We start from the raw sequence: 19,237 nt of genomic DNA, 5'->3' as shown, positions 1-19,237 counted from the left end.
ACAAATCGCAGCAAATTCAAGATAGATTATATGAGACAATGGAGAGTATGGCCCAGAGGTAATGCTTCAGATAATCAATTGTATCTGACAGGAAAATGGAGTGACTCACTGTATATGTTATGTATAAATGTGAAGAGTTAAAGCAAGTAGATGAATTTATGTACCTTAAGACAGTGTTTATTCAAGATTAGAAGATGAATAGATAAGATTTTAAGACATGCAGATGCTGGTAGAAAACAGTGGATAGTTAAACTGTCTGTTGTAAGGTATCTGTATTAAGGTGTAGTGAATTATAGTGTAAACTAGATATTTTAATACTTCTTGTACATGTCTTATGTCATGCCTTAATTTTTGTGGTTTCCTAGTTCTTGCTCCATTTCTGTACTGTGAAAATTCTGCTAACTGTTAAAGGGAATAGAATGATGTGTGTATACATATATACATACATATATACATACATACATACATACATACATACATACATACATACATACATATATATATATATATATATATATATCAGAGGTGGCTGAACACCATAAAGGATGAAGGGAAAACAAAAAATAAAAATCTACCAGTTAAGTCTAAACTGGGAAGTATATTATATGTGTGTGAGAGATAAAGATATATCATAGAGCTTTAATTCTCAGTAGGATGTGCCATATTCGTCTTTGAGCATAAATACTTGCAAAATGCTTATTGATTATGTGACTTAGTATAATGAGGTAGATAAAGGAAACATGGCACACAAGAAAAAATATAGAAAGCATTAATTTTCCTATGATTGCAGAGATATACTGTGGTGCTGGAAAGTAGGTCAATATTAGAAAATATTAAGTTGCTGATACTCAAATATATGAACTATGTAAATTGACCTGTATGAATAGTTGAGGAGACATACAGAATCTATTTTTAAAAAATTGGATTTCACTATGCAGCTATTAAATAAATCCAAACCATTGGAACACTTTCTTTAACCATGGAACCTGATCATTTATGACTTGTTGTATACCAGGGATGAAATGCTACCAGTTTGCTCAGGCGAACTGGTAGTGGCGGCAGCACATGGTTTGGTGAACCGGTAGCAGCGGTATCACAAGGCTCCACCCACCCGTCCAGATGTCATTACTTAATGGTTTTAACCAGGAAGTAATCTGTTTTTGACCCCTGCTCATGCGCAGCAGGCTTTGCACATGCGCAGAGGGTCCAAAATTGGATGTGAAGATGGCGCACACGCGTGCTCCGCTTGCGTGCACAGGTGGAGCATGCGTGGCGTGCGCACTTCCGAACCGGTAGGGAAGGTAAGTAGATTTTACCCCTGTTGTATACCCATCCGAAATGAGTCCCAAATAAGCCTTTCTTTGCTGGGACTACAGAGGTATAAATCTGTTTATATTTCTGAAGCTTTCAGTATGTCTGTCAGTTCTAGAAGTTGATAGAGGAAGTCTCTTAGTTCATTGTGTTTACACAATGAGGTTCTGCCCTGTCACATGAACAGATACAGTACATGAAATTATTAAATGAGGCCACCCAGGATCTAGAGTGGTGTGTTATATAGAAGATCTGTATATAATAAAACTTCCAGTGCAGAATTTTACCCTGGGAGAGCTTCATGAAAACAGGATTCCTGTGCTAATAAAACCCCAGATTATATTGGAGCTTTAGCATGTTCAATTTATCAAGTGAAAGCCTCTTTTCTATAGGTATTAATACTACTGTATACTGATATTTGGAAGAGGACAAATGGCATGTATACAGCTTCCATATTGACTTTGTAGAATTATAATATCTTCATCTTAGTGTTAAATTGGATGAGGACTAGTTAAGGTGAGTGCACTGCAAAACAAGTGGACTTTGCAACTAAGTGATATAAATACTGAGAAAAACATCAACAACCATATGTTTACATACACAAACACACACACACACACGCACACTCACTCACTCACTCACATATAAGAATTTATGAAATACCGGTAGTACAAAAGAGAAAACTCTGAAGTTGTATGTCCGGTATGCCTCCTTTCAGTACTCAAGAAAGAAAAACCCCGACTCCATTTTATAGAGAAAGGTACTTTTACTGAGTATGAACTGAATGCAATCAAAGAAAAGCAATGTCTGAGGCACTACCGCGAAAAACACATACAGAAAGCAGCCCCAAATCCCTCCCCCCAAGGGACCAGTCAGGATTGACCAATCCACATCCCCCCCAAGGTGTCATGTGGGGTGCAGCTTCAGATGGCTCCATCCTTCTGGTATGCCAGGACGGTTGACCTTGACTGGTTATCAGCACGCCTCCCAGCTGCAGAGAAAACGCTGAGGGAAACTTTCTCCAATTCACTCCCTGTTATGAGACATCTCCACCAGCTCGCTTCCCCCCCTCCCAACTACCAAGACAGTTCCCCCCTCCCCCCGTTACAATGGCAGCCGTAGCAAGCAAGCAATATAGAAGCGGAGGCTGACATTGTATTTGTTTGTTGGGTTAAGTAATTACACCTACTTTACTTGACCATTAGAGTACAACCAGAATCAACGAGAAAAAGAAAAAATACTGAATATGTACTTCGTAATAATATATATGTTATTATAAACAGTGACTTCCTGAAACATATGCATTATATTTCAGTAGAAATATAATGAAAAAGAACAGTGATTGTGTTAAACAATAAAAATACTGAAGCTAAATATGAAATGGTTTAGAATTTCCTACCTGAGCAGGGGGTTAGACTAAAAGACCTCCAAGGTTTGGTTCTGTTTTGAAAATGTAGTGTTTTGGGGGTGTATAGAAAAGAAAAAATAGTTAGAGGGAAAAAGAATTATTCACAGCTATTACTAATGAGAAAGCAGTGAGGAGAGACAGAGCAGTGGGTTTTCTTTAAATAGAATGTATTACTAGAAATTAAACTATTTTAAATACCATAGTCTTGGATAACATAAAAATAATTTTCAGTTTAAAAATTGGATGAGTAATAAAATAGCTTTATGTTGTTAATATGAGCATTCTATTTTTATGCTTGCCCTATTTGAGTGCAAAGATTTTGCATTAATGGAATCTTTGGAACATCTCCAGGCCTTTGACAAAAATGCTAAAAGGGAAGCTTGAAATGTCTGGAGATACGATCCTTGAGCCATTGGAACACAGCCAAATAAAAAGATTCTTCTCGTTGCAGTTAATATCTTTTTAAAATAATTTGTCTCCTAAAAAACAATGAATTCTTTTTCTCTGAGAACTGTAATTTCTAGTTAAAATATCTCACTTTCTTTTTTCGGAAAGTTTCTGTGAAATTAGTGATACACAACTACCAATTAAATATAATTTGGGATCAAATTATACAAATATACAAACTTTACTGTATTGAATTATTTGTCTCTAGTGGGATAAATAATACATTAAAAAGAAAGTAATACTTCTACATCTCACAAAGTTTTCATTCTGATTTAATTTTTCTTTTTATTACAACTAAGGTCAGGTGTGAGCTGTCTATGGTCCCCAGCCCCATTTTATTTTGGCCCCCAGTGGGGCCAAAATAAGGAAATAATTCACTAAACCTTCATAAACCTTAATTCTCTTTAATATTTCAAAATGAGCACTGGAAGGTCTATCAGCATATCAAAAGTTACAATTATCAATTAGTTGCACACACAAAACAGTTTCATCATCATACTTTGAGTCAGTTTTCTGGAAACCATTTACAATATACCTCAACAGCATCAACATATCTTAATCCCTAGAGTTAAAACAATCCCAAGTATGCGTTGGTACCATGTATCTTGTAGTTGGCAGGAAATAGGCAGTGGTGGGATTCAGCCAGTTCACACCACTTTGGGAGAACCAGTTGTTAACTTTCTGAGCAGTTTGGCAAACTGGTTGTTGGAAGAAATCATTAGGGCAGAGAAATTGTTAAATTGTTAAATTTACTTGAATCCCACCACTGGAAATAGGCAATTGTTTTTTGGCTTGCTTGTTGATGGTCTTTAGAGATCCTAGCTAGCAGATTGGCATACGCATGGATGAGATAAATCTATCTTTACTTTGAACAGGAAATGCTGCAGGTGGCATGGATAGTAACCATAGGAATTCTTTATCTTACTAAGAAAGGTTATTATTGGCTGGGAAGGTAGGGTCAATATTTTGGGGGTCTGTTTGGGGACAATCCTGGCGTAGAAGATTCCAACATGGAATGTAGAGATCAACAAAGAAATGAAAAAAAAAAAAGATACTTTGGATATCTGAAGGGGAAATCATTGTCGGGCTGTTTTGGAATACTTTTTTGGATGATATAAACCTGAGGTAACATACTGAATTATTTCTGCTGCGGGTGCTTTTATTAGAGTCACTGCTATCAGATGAAGTACTGTATAAATTGTTTAAATAAATAAATACATAGACAAATATATTTCAGTACTGTCCCAAGGTGCTTTTTCAAGAGGCAACTGGACTTTCTATTTTTTCTTTGAAGATGTTTCACTTCTCATCCAAGAAGCTTCTTCAGGTCCATAGATATTTCAGCACTGTGTTGAAGCTCTGACCCCTCAGCTGCATCTTTCTAGCCTTTTTCCTGTACTTCTGGTATGGCTAGCTGATGAGAGCTAAATAGCTTGAAATAGATCCATACTAGTCTCCCTTTATTTCTTTGTCGGTAAAATATAAATTCAACACAAAAAATAGTTTATTGCGAAAGCGACTACCTGCGAAGGCTCCTGGATTGGGGCTGAAAGGCGAAAGCAGAAGCAGTATGCTCTGTCCCATATTTGGGTAGACCAGGTTGCCCTAATAGGCCGGTTTCACCGGAAAACACTTAATCTCCCCCCTGGTATAGCTGTCAAAGCAAGGAGAGCCCATGGCTTAGCGGTTAATACATCTACCTAAAATGCAAGTAGCCTGAGTTTGAATCCCAGAAAGTGCATGGCTAGCTGATGAGAGCTAAATAGCTTGAAATAGAGCTATACTACTATTTCTTTATTGGTAAAATATAAATTTAACATTCTGGCAGTTTTACTAAAGTAGTATCTTGTTATCTGCTCAGCCAGTTGCTTTACTTTTGAATACTTTCACAAGAAATAAACAGCTATTTCTTAGGAAAAAAAGATGACAGGATATGGTTTTCTGATTTTCCCTCCCCCCTATTTCTTGCCTCCATTTAAGCTTTTCCTATCCCAAGTTCTAAGAAAAAATCATATAGGAATGTTTGCCACTGCAGTGCAATCACTAGTGTTTTTCTCTAGAAACATGGCCTCTGTTTCTCATCACTAAATTGAACAAGAGGACTGGATGGTGTGGGAATTTAGGTTTCTCCTCCACCTGCACACAAACCTTTTCAGATTAATGTCACCATTGGGTCAAAGATATCTTGTCTCCTTGCCACCACACCGGGGTGGGTTCTACTTACCTTTACTACCGGTTTGCAACAGGATTGCATACGTGCACTTGCTTCACTTGCACGCTTTGCTTCTGCAACCCACCACTGCACCACACGGCATTACCACTAATCATCAGATAGCTGGACTGGTTTGGTTGGGCTTCTTTACAACTGAACTTCTTAGCATTTTCTTTTGGAAGCTACATATCTGCAAGCCGGAATAATAGCACAGTTACAACTCTTCTGTCAACTCCACTCGTTGCTGGCCAAAATAACCAGTCAGTTTCCCTTAACATCTTATAGCTGCTCAGCTGGCTTCCTTTCATGTGGAAGATCTGTCTGAATCAGCTAAAGCCTCAGTGCTCAGCCCAGTTCATCTCTCTGGAGCTTTTAATTCTTTCTCTCTCTGGGACTGGGTTACCCCAAATGAAGCCACCAGACAGCAATCCACTGGTGCAATAAAAGCAGAAAAATAACTATATTTTGCTGCTCCAATTGTAATACTATCATTGTTAATAAAGGCTGTTAGCAGTGTTTAAACAAGTTCATTTTTCATCATCTAGTAGCACTCTTGAGTGTCTCAGCCTAGAGAAAGCAATTGGTTAAGGCAAAAAAGAGGTGACACCCTGAACATTTGTTATGGGTGCATGACAAAAATAGGAGTGACATAAATGCTGCACTTGATTCCAGCTGGGTTGCTTATGGCCATCAAGCCGCAATTGCTCCATCTTGATTTAGTAGACATGCCTCCGTCCTTTAGAGGAGTTTCAGGAACAATTGTGTTCCTCTGGTAGATAACATTCCATTATTCCATATTTTAAATAATACTTTCTTCTATTCATATATATTAAAAGTTCCAGTAAAGTTGGCACTGACAGTGTTTTCTGCAGTTGCTTATTTTTATCTGCATTGTGGCATTTTAAAAATGAAGGAATGCTTTTTTAAAGTTAAAAAATCTCATTGAAAAGCTAGAAATGTGTTTCTTTTAATGTATGACCAAGAACAAGAAAAACTATTTTCATTCATTTCAGAAAGAACATACTGTATTTTTTGGAGTATAAGATGCACCTCCCCCCCCCAAAAGGGGGTGAAAATTTGGATGCGTCTAATACAGTGGTGGGTTACTCCCGCCGGTCCGGTTCGGTCCGGTTCGGCTGAGCCGGTAGTGGTGACGATATGACGTCACCGAACCGGTTCTCCCCCCCACCCTCCCCCCCCACCCCCCACGTTATTCTTACCTTTTATTTGGTCCCACCCCCAATCTATTGCTGCCTCCTGAGTCCCAGCTGATGACTAGAGGGAAAAAAACTGTTTAAACTCTTGCCGCGGGGCTTCAAAGGGCCATCCTACAGCTGATCAGTGTTAAAAGCAAACAAATAAGTCGGGTCGTAAGTGCGAGGACTGGTCGTAGGTGCGAGGACCTTCCAGAAATGACTCTGACCAGCTAGCCACGCCCACCTAGTCACATGACCTCCAAGCCACACCCACAAAATAAGCCACGCCCACAGAACCAGTAGTAAAAAAAATTAGAACCCACCCCTGGTCTCATACACCGAATGTAGCCCCTCCCACCCACTGGCCCCCACCCTTTGGCCTCTGCCTCCCAGCAATTTACCTCCTTGCAGCAAGCAGCAAGAAGAAACAGCCTATTTCAGGTTCAGCACAGTCTAATTAGCACAAATTGATTGTCACCCACTCTCAGCTGTTTCAGGCTGCAGGGATTGCCATTGCCTATTGTTGCGCGGGCCTCTGCTGCTTGCTTGCAAGGAGGTAAATTGCTGGGAGCAGATTTTTTTTTCTTGTGCTAATCAAGCTATGCTGAAAATGAAAATGAAAGTAAAGCAAGCTGTTGCTGTTTTCTGCAATGAGGTAAAATTGCTGGGAGGCAGAGGCAGATTTTTTTTTCTTGTTTTCCTCACCAAAAAAGGTATGTGCGTCTTATAGTCCGGTTCGTCTTATACTCCAAAAAATACAGGCAAATCATTTGCACTATGTCAGGCTTCTAAAAAAAAATAACTTATGTTGTGCTACATCGTAAAACATTTGATATAGCTGTTTTTTGTTTTGTTTTTTTCATTCTTTCTTTGTTTGGAATGTATTATAATTTTTTTCCATTTAGCCACTTTTTGTCAGGGTCTTCCAAGGCAGTACTTAGCGTGGAGTAGTACATTGTAGTATAGTAACGATACGATATAGTATACTTTTGGATCAGTGGGGTCCTAGCTTTGTAAATCAAGATATTGGACAGTTATTCCATCTTTTACTTCCTGGGCAACTTTTTTTGTGGTAAGAAGAAAACAGAGGGAAAAGGGGTTAGAAGTTGAAGGATGCTATCTTTTGTAAAATTCAAAAAATGTGGCAAGACTATTGTATGAGAAAAACTTCACTTACAAGAATTCAAAGTGCTCTGTTTACCCTAGCATAATTTTCTTCCATGTGTCAGTCAATACTTAATTACAAACTCAAGGCCATCTTCATAATCAAAATGAATACAATGAATTGAGAAACATTTTGTAGACACATTTTAATCTGTGAATGTCTGCAGATGGGTAATTACAATTCTGTAACTTCTGCCAGTCTATTTTTAAAACAAATTCAGCCTCAGATATTTTGAACTATGTCTCACTGAGCTCTATGTGACTTTATGTAATCATTATCATTAAGAGAGGATTTAATTACATGTTCTAATTGTTACATTTTTTATTTTGTTTAGGTGCAGAAGTGATATATGTAAATTTAACTGCTTATAATGATGGTCATTTGCAGTCATCATTCTGGATTGTGGATAAGCAACATGTGTACATTGGAAGTGCCAATTTAGATTGGAGTTCACTGGGGCAGGTATTAGTTCTTTAAACTGCAAAACAAATTCTTTTAAAAATCATAATTAACTTGTTATGGAAGAAATAGCCATTGGCTTTTGTATATGTGGATCATTTATATTATGGTTAATTATTTCATTTCATGATATAACTCCAGAAATTGTACTGTTCTTAACTGAATCTTCTAAAATTATAGAAAGTAATATGATACAATAGGCTATATGGCAACCTTTACTACTATTATTAGTTTTATTAGCTTTGTAGGCTCAGTTTCAATTGCCCATGTACCAGTGTGTACATTATTCTCCGATGTATAAGGCATATAACTTGGATACAAACTGTTTTTCCTCCAATAGTCCTTCTTTTTCTTCTTCATAGATAGTAGGAAATTTATTTAAAGAACCCTTTTGCAGTTAATAGTCTGTATGCAGAATAATTACGTCTGAGGGCAATGCAGCAGGTTTATAGGCTTATGGTCAACAATCAATGATGTCATTTTCTAGATCTAATGCTTTTGTCACTGTGGGTCTACATGCCATTTGGCAGATACTAGCTTCTTTACTACTATGAAATGCAACAGATTGGATGACATTTTCCCCCAACATCAATTTCCTAAATAATTGATTGTTTGAAGCAACTCAGTTGCAGGCCCAAATGACACCGGAGATAAAGAGAGACAGAAATTGAGTGCAACAGAATCCTGATCTTATTCCACTATTGCTTTTCTTTTTTGCATCACAAGTCGTCAGGCAAAAGTATCATGTTTTCCCACATCATCTAGATGACATAGGGAATGTATTAAGCTTGTGCAAGCTTCTATTCAGCACATCTCTGTGAAAAGCAAGATGATCTATTCCTTGCCTCCAGTAAAGCATCAGACGCAACAAGTTCTAACTATTAAGGTGATGGTAATCCAAATGGTTGCAATGCAGAACAACACTGACTGAAGGACCAGACGAGTGAACAAAATGTATGGCCTTTCTAGATGGATATATAAATATGTCTCATCATGCCGTGCAGTTTCACATATCTGCTGAGTTATTTGATCAAATTACCTTCAGATGAAATCACTACATCTGTCAGGCTGCCACAGAGACAAAGACAAACATGGTTAGCGATTGTATCTCAACGTATCTCAGGGAATGAGGCTACAACAGATGGTTCCCAAACATTGAACAAATTGTAAATTTAGTTTACAAATAGATCAAATTAGATCAGATTTTGAGCTTTCAGAAGAGGAGACTTGGATTTGATCTTGCCTCAAAATCTCTAGTTTACTAATAACAAATGCCTGTTTATATTCTCTATAATCTTGATCTGCCATTCAGATTAATTACTAAACTAGTCAGGAAATCACTAATTAAACTCTGATATCCTGATAGCTACTTCACATGTGTTTAGCCATGGTTTTGTTTCTGAATGTATAAATAGTTAAATGCAAAAGTGAGTTTGGGCTTTTAAAAATGTAAAAAAGGGAACCCTATGTATGTTTAATCCAATGTATTTTTATGGGCATTATTGAGTCTTGATTTTGTTGCTGGCTTCTGGCTTCAGTCTTTAGCAAGACTGTTTTTTTAAAAAATGTTTGTTTGCATTGTTTGCTACCCATTTGTTTTTGTAGCCCTGTTACCAAAAGAAACAAAGGGCAATTCACATTGTTTCCTGTAAGTCAGACATTTTATGGCCCGCAGGCCACATCTCTCTGCAGGCTGTCCCAGTCCAGCCTGCAGTGGCAGGCATTGGTGGTGGAGGGCAGGGCGTTATCGGCATTGGGTGGATGGAGTGTTGGCAACATTGGCAGGGTCTTGGCATAGCAGGGGTGGGGTGTCAGTATTGGCAGCCTTAATTTCCAAGCCCTGCTCTAGGTGACCAGTAAAAATAATTTTGATTCTAAAAGAACAGATTAGTGCTGTTGTTTCAAAACAGGGATAAACTCATGTATATAAAGAGCCTGCATAAGATGTGACAAGTGCTTTCAAATGTTATGAAACTTAACTACTTTTTTCATAGTTGTAAAAAATAATAGCTATAAGAAATAGCAATAGCAATAGAGCTTAGACTTACATACCGCTTTACAGTATTTTACAGCCCTCTCTAAGCGGTTTACAGAGTCAGCATATTGCCCCCAACAATTTTGGGTCCTCATTTTACCCACCTCGGAAAGGATGGAAGGCTGAGTCAACCTTGAGCCTGGTGAGATTTGCACTGCCAAATTGCAGGCAGCTGGCAGCAAAAGTAGCCTGCAGTACTGCACTCTAACCACTGTGCCACTGTGGCTCATATGGTTCCATATGAATGATTCCATATCTGAATTAAAATTAGCCTAATGAATATATTCAGCTTCTGAAGGGATAAGATTGTCAAAGAAGAAGAATGGTCATTTTTGCATATATGTTTAATATTGAAAGCAAATAATTTCTTCAGGAGTGCATAATTTCTAACTTTACAGCCTCAAAGCACTCCTGAGATGATGTGCTGTACTCATATTTCCCAATCATCTTGTCCCACCTGGAGGGATCAGAATCTAAGTTTTAGGACTGCCTGTTCCTTATTATGCATTGCTTTTTCTTTGGCACTAGAGCAGCCTTCCTTGCAGATTTGACATGCTATTTGAGATTTATAAGAGTTAGTGGAAGATACAGTATGTGCAGAGCATCATGTTTAATACAGAATGAATGAAGGTGATGCTAGAAACATAGTGTACTAGGTTGACCTGCAAATGTGAACCAAGGAGAAATTTATAAGAGAATAGTTTTCCAGGAATTGGAATTGTTGTACAATCATTTAAAACTTATATTGTATATTCACTGTGTCAATTTTTATTATAAAATAATTTAAATTAAAATATAAAATAGGCATGTGCTGAAGCTCTGTCCTTTTCAGGATGGAATTTACTATCTGCTTACAAGCTATTTGTTATAATATGAAAACCTGTCTTATTCTTTTTGCTATTTATTACTGATTATTTCCAGCACCAACAAGTAAATGCAAAGGAAGACAAAACAACAGGATTCCAGTTTAGACTGAGGTGCTCAACATATGTGTATATATTTCAACATAAGTAATAGTCCTTGCAGCAAAAGAACATCTAATAATCACATCAACCTGTCTTATAATAGACAATGTGCCTTGTAATACATACTTTGATTTCACAGATGAAGGAGCTTGGCATCATCGTATACAACTGCAGTTGCCTGGTTTTAGATTTACAAAGGATATTTGCCTTGTACAGTTCCTTGAAATCCAAGAGCAAAGTTCCCCCCACTTGGTCTAAAAGACTGTATGCAGTGTATGGCACTAAAAATAAACTGCTTCTTAAGTTGAATGAAACCAAGTCAGAAATCTTTGTCTCAGTGAGTATTTTTGTTCTTGTTTTTAGATAATTTTAGCTGCTAAGTTGCTCCCCCCCTAAAATTATATCCCTAACATACTCAATATTTGCAAAACCAATAGTGCTATAAATTTATTTATTTATACACCAAACTTCTTAACCACACATTGCCCTCATAGATGCCATTAGCGTGTAAATTATGTTAGTGGGAAACAACATATTTCTGTAGTGAAGACTTGCATCTTTATGTATGAGAAGGAAGTTTGTTGCTACATGATATGGGATGTCCTCGGAATCTACTATTCAATGATTTCCTTTTACCTAGAAAAATTCTGGCAGCAATAAGGAATAAAAATGAACTTAAAGGAGAAGATGTGATTCTAAGGAGGTGCAGATATATCTAATATATGCTTATTAGTAAAGCAATGTTAGGAACTGTCTTGGTGGTAACACAGCGGCTCTCCTATGAAATATTTTGGGCCTATGAAAGGAGACAGAAAATAGTACCTTTGTTCTAGGAGAAAATACTTTAACCAGATCAAACACAGCTCTGTTACTGATAATTTTATTTGTAATTATAACTGAATACTACATCTTTCCCTTTCTCTTTTCTCTTTTCTCTTTCCTCTTTCTTTGCCTTTAAAATATTTCTTACCTTAGTTACAGCCTTAACATATTTCTTTTCTTACTAGATACTTAAATTATAAGATTTAGAAGCCAAGGTACTATTATATTGATCAGGCTACTCACGTCACTAATCAATTGTATTTTAGCCAAAATAGAAACAACTGCTAAACCCATTTTTTTTGCAAAACAGTCTTTCTTGGCTGCAGCCTAAAGTGTAATTTTCTCTATAGTATTTTATCTTGTAATCCTAAAATTGGCCCTGCAGGTGATCATAAGGGAAAATGCTGGACATTATTATATGATTCCGTTATCTCAATAACAAGGGGAATTATTAGAAAATTCCCATAAATTTGTTGAAGATAGCCTGCAGTTGAAAGGAAAGATTCTATTTCAGCTTAACCAAGGCACAGGTGAATCCCTCCAAGTTTGAAACTCAGGTCAGACACCTATCAGGGAATGTATTGAGTGCCTGAAAGCTGCCTTGATGAACATCAATATGTAATATTTCTACTCCTTTTTAATACTTGTTCAGTTACAGACATTGCTCAAGGACAAAAGCCATAAAATGACACCTAAGGTCATTGCTCATTTGAAACTTCTTCCCTTCTTTAAAAGGGAAATATGGATTTTAAAGTATTTCTCTGTGTGCAAACTCATATGTATAATTATGGTGCTCCCTATTGTCCTATTTCAAGACCTGGAAGAACAATGATTTTTTAGTAATTTCCTAAATGTCATACAGGTGGGAGCCAGGTGAATCTCTGGGGAGAATGTTCCAGAAGACAGGAGCTGCAACATAATAAATCTAAAGCATAATTAATAGAAAATTATATTTTTGCCTTATACCATACTATTAAATATTTTTGGCTAATGATATTGCTGAAGTCTTTTTATTTTTTTAACTGTTTTTATTTATTTTTATTTTACTCTAATGTGAACTCCCTAAAATCTTTTGATTTGAATTAGAAATGAATTCAGTAACACAAGAACCCTTCTGGTCATGCAAATGGAATTATCTTCAGTTTTTTCATTCCTGCCCCTCCAGCATTTACTCTGGAGTATCCCCAATTTATCCAGAGAAAATTATGAATTTTGTAGTTGCAAACATATATTTTTAATTATATTCAAGACTCCATTACAGATAATGATGGATTTTGCAACTACATGATTTAAATAACCTGCATTATTTATTTAATGCAGAATAATTATGAATTCAACCAACACCCTTATTAGAGAAATCAGAGATAACAATTATATCCTGCTTTTCAGAACAGAAATACTTTCATGGTAGCATATAAGCAGGGGTGAAATACAGCAGGTTCTAACAGGTTCTGGAGAACAGGTAGCGGAAATTTTGAGTAGTTCGGAGAACCAGTAAATACCACCTCTGGCTGACCCCAGAGTGGGGTGGGAATGGAGATTTTGCAGTATCCTTCCCCTGCCACGCCCACCAAGCCACGCCCACAGAACTGGTAGTAAAGAAAATTGAATTCCACCACTGCATATAAGTAACATAAAATGTATCGATTGATAAGACATCATGATAAACACTACTAAAATATTAAAACTTATACAGGCCATCTTGTTACAGGTGTGAGTACAATGATTTTATAATTTTACACACAAAAAAACCTGAAATGAGATCTTTTATATTTCTGTTAATATATTTTTAACCTTCTCTCCACAGAATTCTCCAAAGCTCCTATGCCCTAAAGACAGGACTTTGGATACTGATGCAATCTATAATGTGGTAGATAATGCTGAACAGTTTATATATATAGCTGTTATGGACTATCTGCCTATTGTTAGTATAATAAATAAGACAAGGTGAGTAGACACCAGAAACCTTCATTATGTATTGTTATATTAATATAAATACATTATATTTTCTGAGAAAAGCATTTGGTAAGAACTCTCTTTCCCAGTTTAGCACATTCAGGAGCTTATGTTGTAGAGTGATTAAAATGTTAGGACTAAGATCTAGGAGAAACCTATCCTCAAGCATTCAAATTCACACGATAACTTTAAGCCAGCTACCTAGTACTTCACAGGTTTGGTGTAAGAATGGAATGAAAGAACATCTCCTTATGTATTCCCTGGAATTCCCGGAAGAAATACAACATATAAATCTAACAAATAATTAATTTATTCTAATAGTACTTGGACTTCTGTTTCCAGAATTCCTATAATACTTGTTGGCTGGAAACTATAGAAGATGTAAGTCCCAACTAAACTGAAAAGTAGCAAGCCTGCAAAGGTTTAAAGATTTTATAGATTTTGCTGAGCACGTCTGAGATTCAGTCACAAATCGTGCAAAAAAAAATATATCTTTCTTTGCAGTTATATAGCTAGCATGTTTCATTATGTTGATAAGCAACTGGTCATGTACTATCAAAAATGTAATTTATTTCCTAATTTTCCAACTTAATGTTTATTTTTAATATATCATTTATTCAGACTTGTTACCACACATTATGTTTTCAATGGGAAAATATATAACTTGATTTCCTAATGGGACCTGTCAATTAGAAGTGATATCTAGCAGAATCACTGATTTCTTATGTGCACAGGAAATCCTAAGGAAAAAGCGATCTAACCAGCCCTCGTATCCCTGAGTCAGTATAACAGAGGTGGGTTTCAACAGGTACTGACAAGTTCTGGAGAACCGGTAGCGGAAAGTTTGAGTAGTTCGGAGAACTGGTAATAAAAATTCTGACTAGCCCCACCCCCATCTATTCTCTGCCTCCCAAGTCCCAGCTGATCAGGAGGAAATGGGGATTTTGCAGTAACCTTCCCCTGTCACACCCACCAAGCCACGCCCACCAAGCCATGCCATGCCCACCAAGCCACGCCCACAGAACCGGTAGTAAAAAAATTTGAAACCCACCACTAAAGTATAACCATGAGAAATTCTATATTTTTTCTATGCAAGAAAAAGAAAAGAAACTACACTACTATCCCCAATTCTAAAAGTCCTAATAAATTTGATAACATTGCCGTTGGGCTTGACTCCTTGACTAATACTATTTTAAATTGTGACTGAAAAAAAGATAAAAATACCCTATCATATTACAGAAAGCTCTCCTATAACACTTCTATTTTAACTAAGACAACCAGGATCATTATCACATTCCTAGCTCTACTTTTATCCATTCTTGGACTTCCACTTAATTTTCTAGCCATACAGTTTGACCTTGACAAATGCTACTGTACATTTTTGTTTCTCAAGACATTGATAAGATCTATCTTTTTCAATGTGAGAGATTGTTTGAGAGTCATGGTACTTCAGAATTGCTTGGTTAGGGTTTTATTTTTGTTTTTATATCACAAATCCTGGCTTTTCATTAAAAAAAAAACCTGAATAACATAGTCTCCTTTTTTTTATAGGTATTGGCCTTTTTTGGATGGAAAGATCAGAGAAGCACTGATTCTACGCAATATTAAAGTGCGACTCCTTATAAGTTTATCCAAAGAAACAAATCCCCTCACTTTTAACTTTATTTCATCTCTTAAAGCAATTTGCACTGATGTTTCTAACTGTAGTTTAAAAGTTGTAAGTATTCCTCGTATTGTTTGTTTATATAGCTAAAACAATATTCTAGTACATTTCTTTAGCAATCATGTTGAATCTCAATCATATGAATTCCAATGTAAATCCACAGTAAAATAGGGTCTTTTTTCCTCTTAATCTAATAATGGAAAGTGAGGGTCATTATTTCAAGTTTCCGTATTATTCTCACTGCCCATTCTGTGCTTAGATTGTGTTTGGTTCCCCTCTTGCCAATTAAGTATGGTTGCGATTGTGGTATATGTTGATTCTTTGATTCTATGAATCTTTCATAATTTTCTTCATAATATGAGTGAAGCTTAACGCACTGTAAGCCGCCCTGAGTCTCCGGAGAAGGGCGGCATATAAATCAAATAAAAAAAAAAAAAAGTCATCTCAGAATATTGTTTCCTCTTTACCTAAAATCTAAAGAATTGTTCAGATGTATTGTTCAGTAATATAATTCCTCTTGCCCTATAGCAAAGTCCTAAAAAGAACTATTGTAACTGCCCCCCGCCCATGAGTGTAGTACAGCTTTCTCTTGCATTTTAAAGAGGAAGGATTTGATTCTTTTAAAACTATAGTTATGTCCAGTCTCAGACAAACTGAGTTAGGTTTTCAATGTGATTTAGGAAAACTATTTGTGGTTTAGGAAATTGCTTACTTCTCTAATCCAGGAAAAAATAAATAAAGCTAATAATATCAATGAATTGTAGGTGAAAATCTTTTGGTCTCTTACTTTGGGCTGTACCAAAGTAATAGTGGGGAATTAGGGTATCAGTTTGAGGACATGCTACTTACTGCCTTTATGAATTCCAGATAGTCCTCGATTTACAACAGTTCATTTAGTGACCGTTCAAAGTTACAATGGCACTGAAAAAAAGTAATTTATGACTGTTTTTCACACTTACAAACATTGCAGCATCCCCATGGTCATGTGTTCAAAATTCAGACGCTTGGCAACCTACTCATATTTATGACAGTTGCAGTGTCCCGGGGTCATGTCATCCCCTTTTGTGACCTTCTGACAAGGAAAGTCAATGGGGAAGCCAGATTCACTTAACAACCATGTTACTAACTAAACAGCTTGAATGATTCACTTGCCACAACTGTGGCAAGAAAGGTGGTAAAATGGGGCAAAACTCACTTAACAAATGTTTCACTTAGCAACAGAAATTTTGGGCTCAATTGTTGTCATAACTCAAGGACTACCTGTACTTACTGTTTACATAATCACAACTAGCAATAAAGTATCAAGCTTGTGAAAATCAACTTGTCTGTTAATGTGGAAATTTTGCAAAATGCAATCATAACTCCTCTTTATATTTAGGTTATTTCATAATGTTTTTATAGATTTTATTTTCCCTTTTCCAAATCTGATAGGTCAGCATGTTTAAATTTCAAGTTCCTTCAGCAAAGTGGAGATTAGCTATCTCTAAGTGAGTTTTTTTTTTTCATTTAATTCAGAAATTCTTTGATCTTGAATCAGAAAGTGCATGTTTTATTAAGGAGCCAAAAAATTCTTCTCTTCTCAAGCTAAATCGCAATAAATATGTGGTGACTGAAAGAGCTGCTTATATTGGTAAGTAAAGAATTGAATGAGCTAGTTCCAGTCTGATTATTTGTATACTGGTTTGTAGCTTTGAATCGAGAATAACAGATTAAGTATAAAGCATTTGAAGAATGAAAACCTAATTGATATGATAATTTATATAAAATCTTGTTTTATTAGTAAACATTAGATTTGAAAAAATTAGCATGTGACATAATCTGCTTACGTATGAAGCTGAGATTCTCATGGAGAAGGCAAATTCAGTCTGCCTCTATATTAAATATAAAAAGTCAAAAGTGTTCAGCCTGAAGTTTAATTAAGAAAAAGAATTGTTCTTGAGGAATGTTTTCCAATCATTGCATAACTTTGATTGTCCTTTCATTTACCTTATAGGTAATTTTGACTGGGTTGGGACCTATTTTAATCAGAATGCTGGAGCTGGTCTTGTCATCAACCATGCAGACACAGGGAACAAAACCAGCATAATTAAGCAACTTAAAGCTGTGTTTGAAAGGGACTGGTATTCACATTATGCTAAAAGTTCAACAGCAAAGATTTCAAACTGTCTAATCTACAAACACAGCAAAGCAGCAGCCAATAAGTCTGCCATAAGCAATATGAACTGACGCCCCTTGTACTGTTCAGTATCACAGCCAAGGGAGAAATAGAGTAGGACTGATGCTGACTCCCACTTTCTTATTTATGGACAATAGACTTTTTTAAAAATTAAAAAAAATTTATAGTAAAAAAGCACACTTACATAAAATGTTCTTTAAACTATATTCTGTATACTGTATTATTTACAAATGTTAGATTTGTTACTGCTGACAATGAATGTCTTTTCAGCTTTGCTGTTGGTTTAGACATATCTCATTCATATTTAAAAGCATGCTGGATTCTTCAGTTTAAAGGTTATTTCTACCTCTCTCTGCTATATAGTAAAATGTATATACAAAGCAAGTTTGATTATGGAAAAAAATTCTTAGAACAGTTTATAGTAAGTGCAGATTTCCCTCAATCCCATAATTTAAGTACACACAAAGCCTGTATTGTATAAATAGTATATTCCCAGTTTAAGATACTGATTGTCTACCTGAATTTATAATACTATGTCCAATCCATTTATATTTAAATGACCTATTATTACTTGAACCTCTAAAACAAAATTGTAAAGGGAATAGTTCTAATCAACCATAACCATTACCTTCTCCCAGTCATGCACCAATTTACTTCGATTGTCTGATTATTTTTTTAAAAAAATGTATGCTTTAATCTCTACAAAATACATTTTTATTTTTTAAAATATGACGCAACAGTAGGTTGCATGTAACTTTACCTGCCATACTGAAGCAAAATACTTGTCTCTGCGTAAAATCGTTTCTGCAAGGCTAAAGCTTACATTTATGTTGTGAAGAAATGGGGACAATCCACTAGGATGGTGTTTCTCAACCTTGGCAACTTGAAGAATTCCCCAACCACTTCAGTAGGGGCTCAGAGGCAATTCACCCATTCTTTCCTTCCCAGGCAGCCCACAAGGGAAGATGAGCATTCAATTCATGCATGCCTCCCTCCTCATCTCCCATGTAATCCATTAAGCAATCCCATGTAATCCTGATCTCAGTATCATTCTTACGAGAGTCCCCGTGGAAATGCTCTTGATGTCAGCAATTGTAATGCAAATGAATTGTGATATGAGGTTTACTCAAGCTTCTGATAAGATACTGAGAGATCTTAAAATGAAGTCAAAAGTTAAAATGACTTTGGCGGTAATTGATAGTAGAATATCATGTTAACAGAAAATGGCTTTATTTAAAAAAAATATGGTGAGTTCTTCTGTTATTTAAGATGTTTATCTTTACTGTTCATGGAGAAATAATTGTTCCCACTTTAACATTTTCCAGATAAATATTCTTAGACTAACTTTTCTAACATCTAAATGATTTTGTTTACTGATGGGTTTTTTTTAAGCTCCAACTATAATAATGTCATTTGGGTACC

General features: G+C 36.1%; 1 protein-coding gene across 3 annotated transcripts in view; it reads left to right on the top strand.

The window, feature by feature from the left end:
- The window catches only part of PLD5 (phospholipase D family member 5), a 79,330-nt gene extending 61,311 nt beyond the window's left edge, over positions 1–18,019 (top strand). For all 3 annotated transcript variants that reach the window (XM_034428259.2, XM_034428260.3, XM_034428261.3), the window contains 6 exons: positions 8,074–8,201; positions 11,338–11,535; positions 13,828–13,967; positions 15,528–15,693; positions 17,155–17,269; positions 17,633–18,019. In XM_034428259.2, the coding sequence (XP_034284150.2) occupies positions 8,074–8,201; positions 11,338–11,535; positions 13,828–13,967; positions 15,528–15,693; positions 17,155–17,269; positions 17,633–17,865 (980 nt within the window). In that variant the 3' untranslated portion in view covers positions 17,866–18,019. The remainder of the gene's footprint in view (positions 1–8,073; positions 8,202–11,337; positions 11,536–13,827; positions 13,968–15,527; positions 15,694–17,154; positions 17,270–17,632) is intronic.
- The last annotated feature ends 1,218 nt before the right edge of the window (positions 18,020–19,237 follow it).

The sequence above is a fragment of the Pantherophis guttatus genome, chromosome 1 (genome assembly GCF_059756535.1).
Source record: "Pantherophis guttatus breed Tessera chromosome 1, ASM5975653v1, whole genome shotgun sequence".
In the NCBI taxonomy this organism is placed as follows: domain Eukaryota; kingdom Metazoa; phylum Chordata; class Lepidosauria; order Squamata; family Colubridae; genus Pantherophis; species Pantherophis guttatus.
Note: the sequence above shows the minus strand (reverse complement) of the source record. Positions and strands in the feature narration are given on the sequence as shown.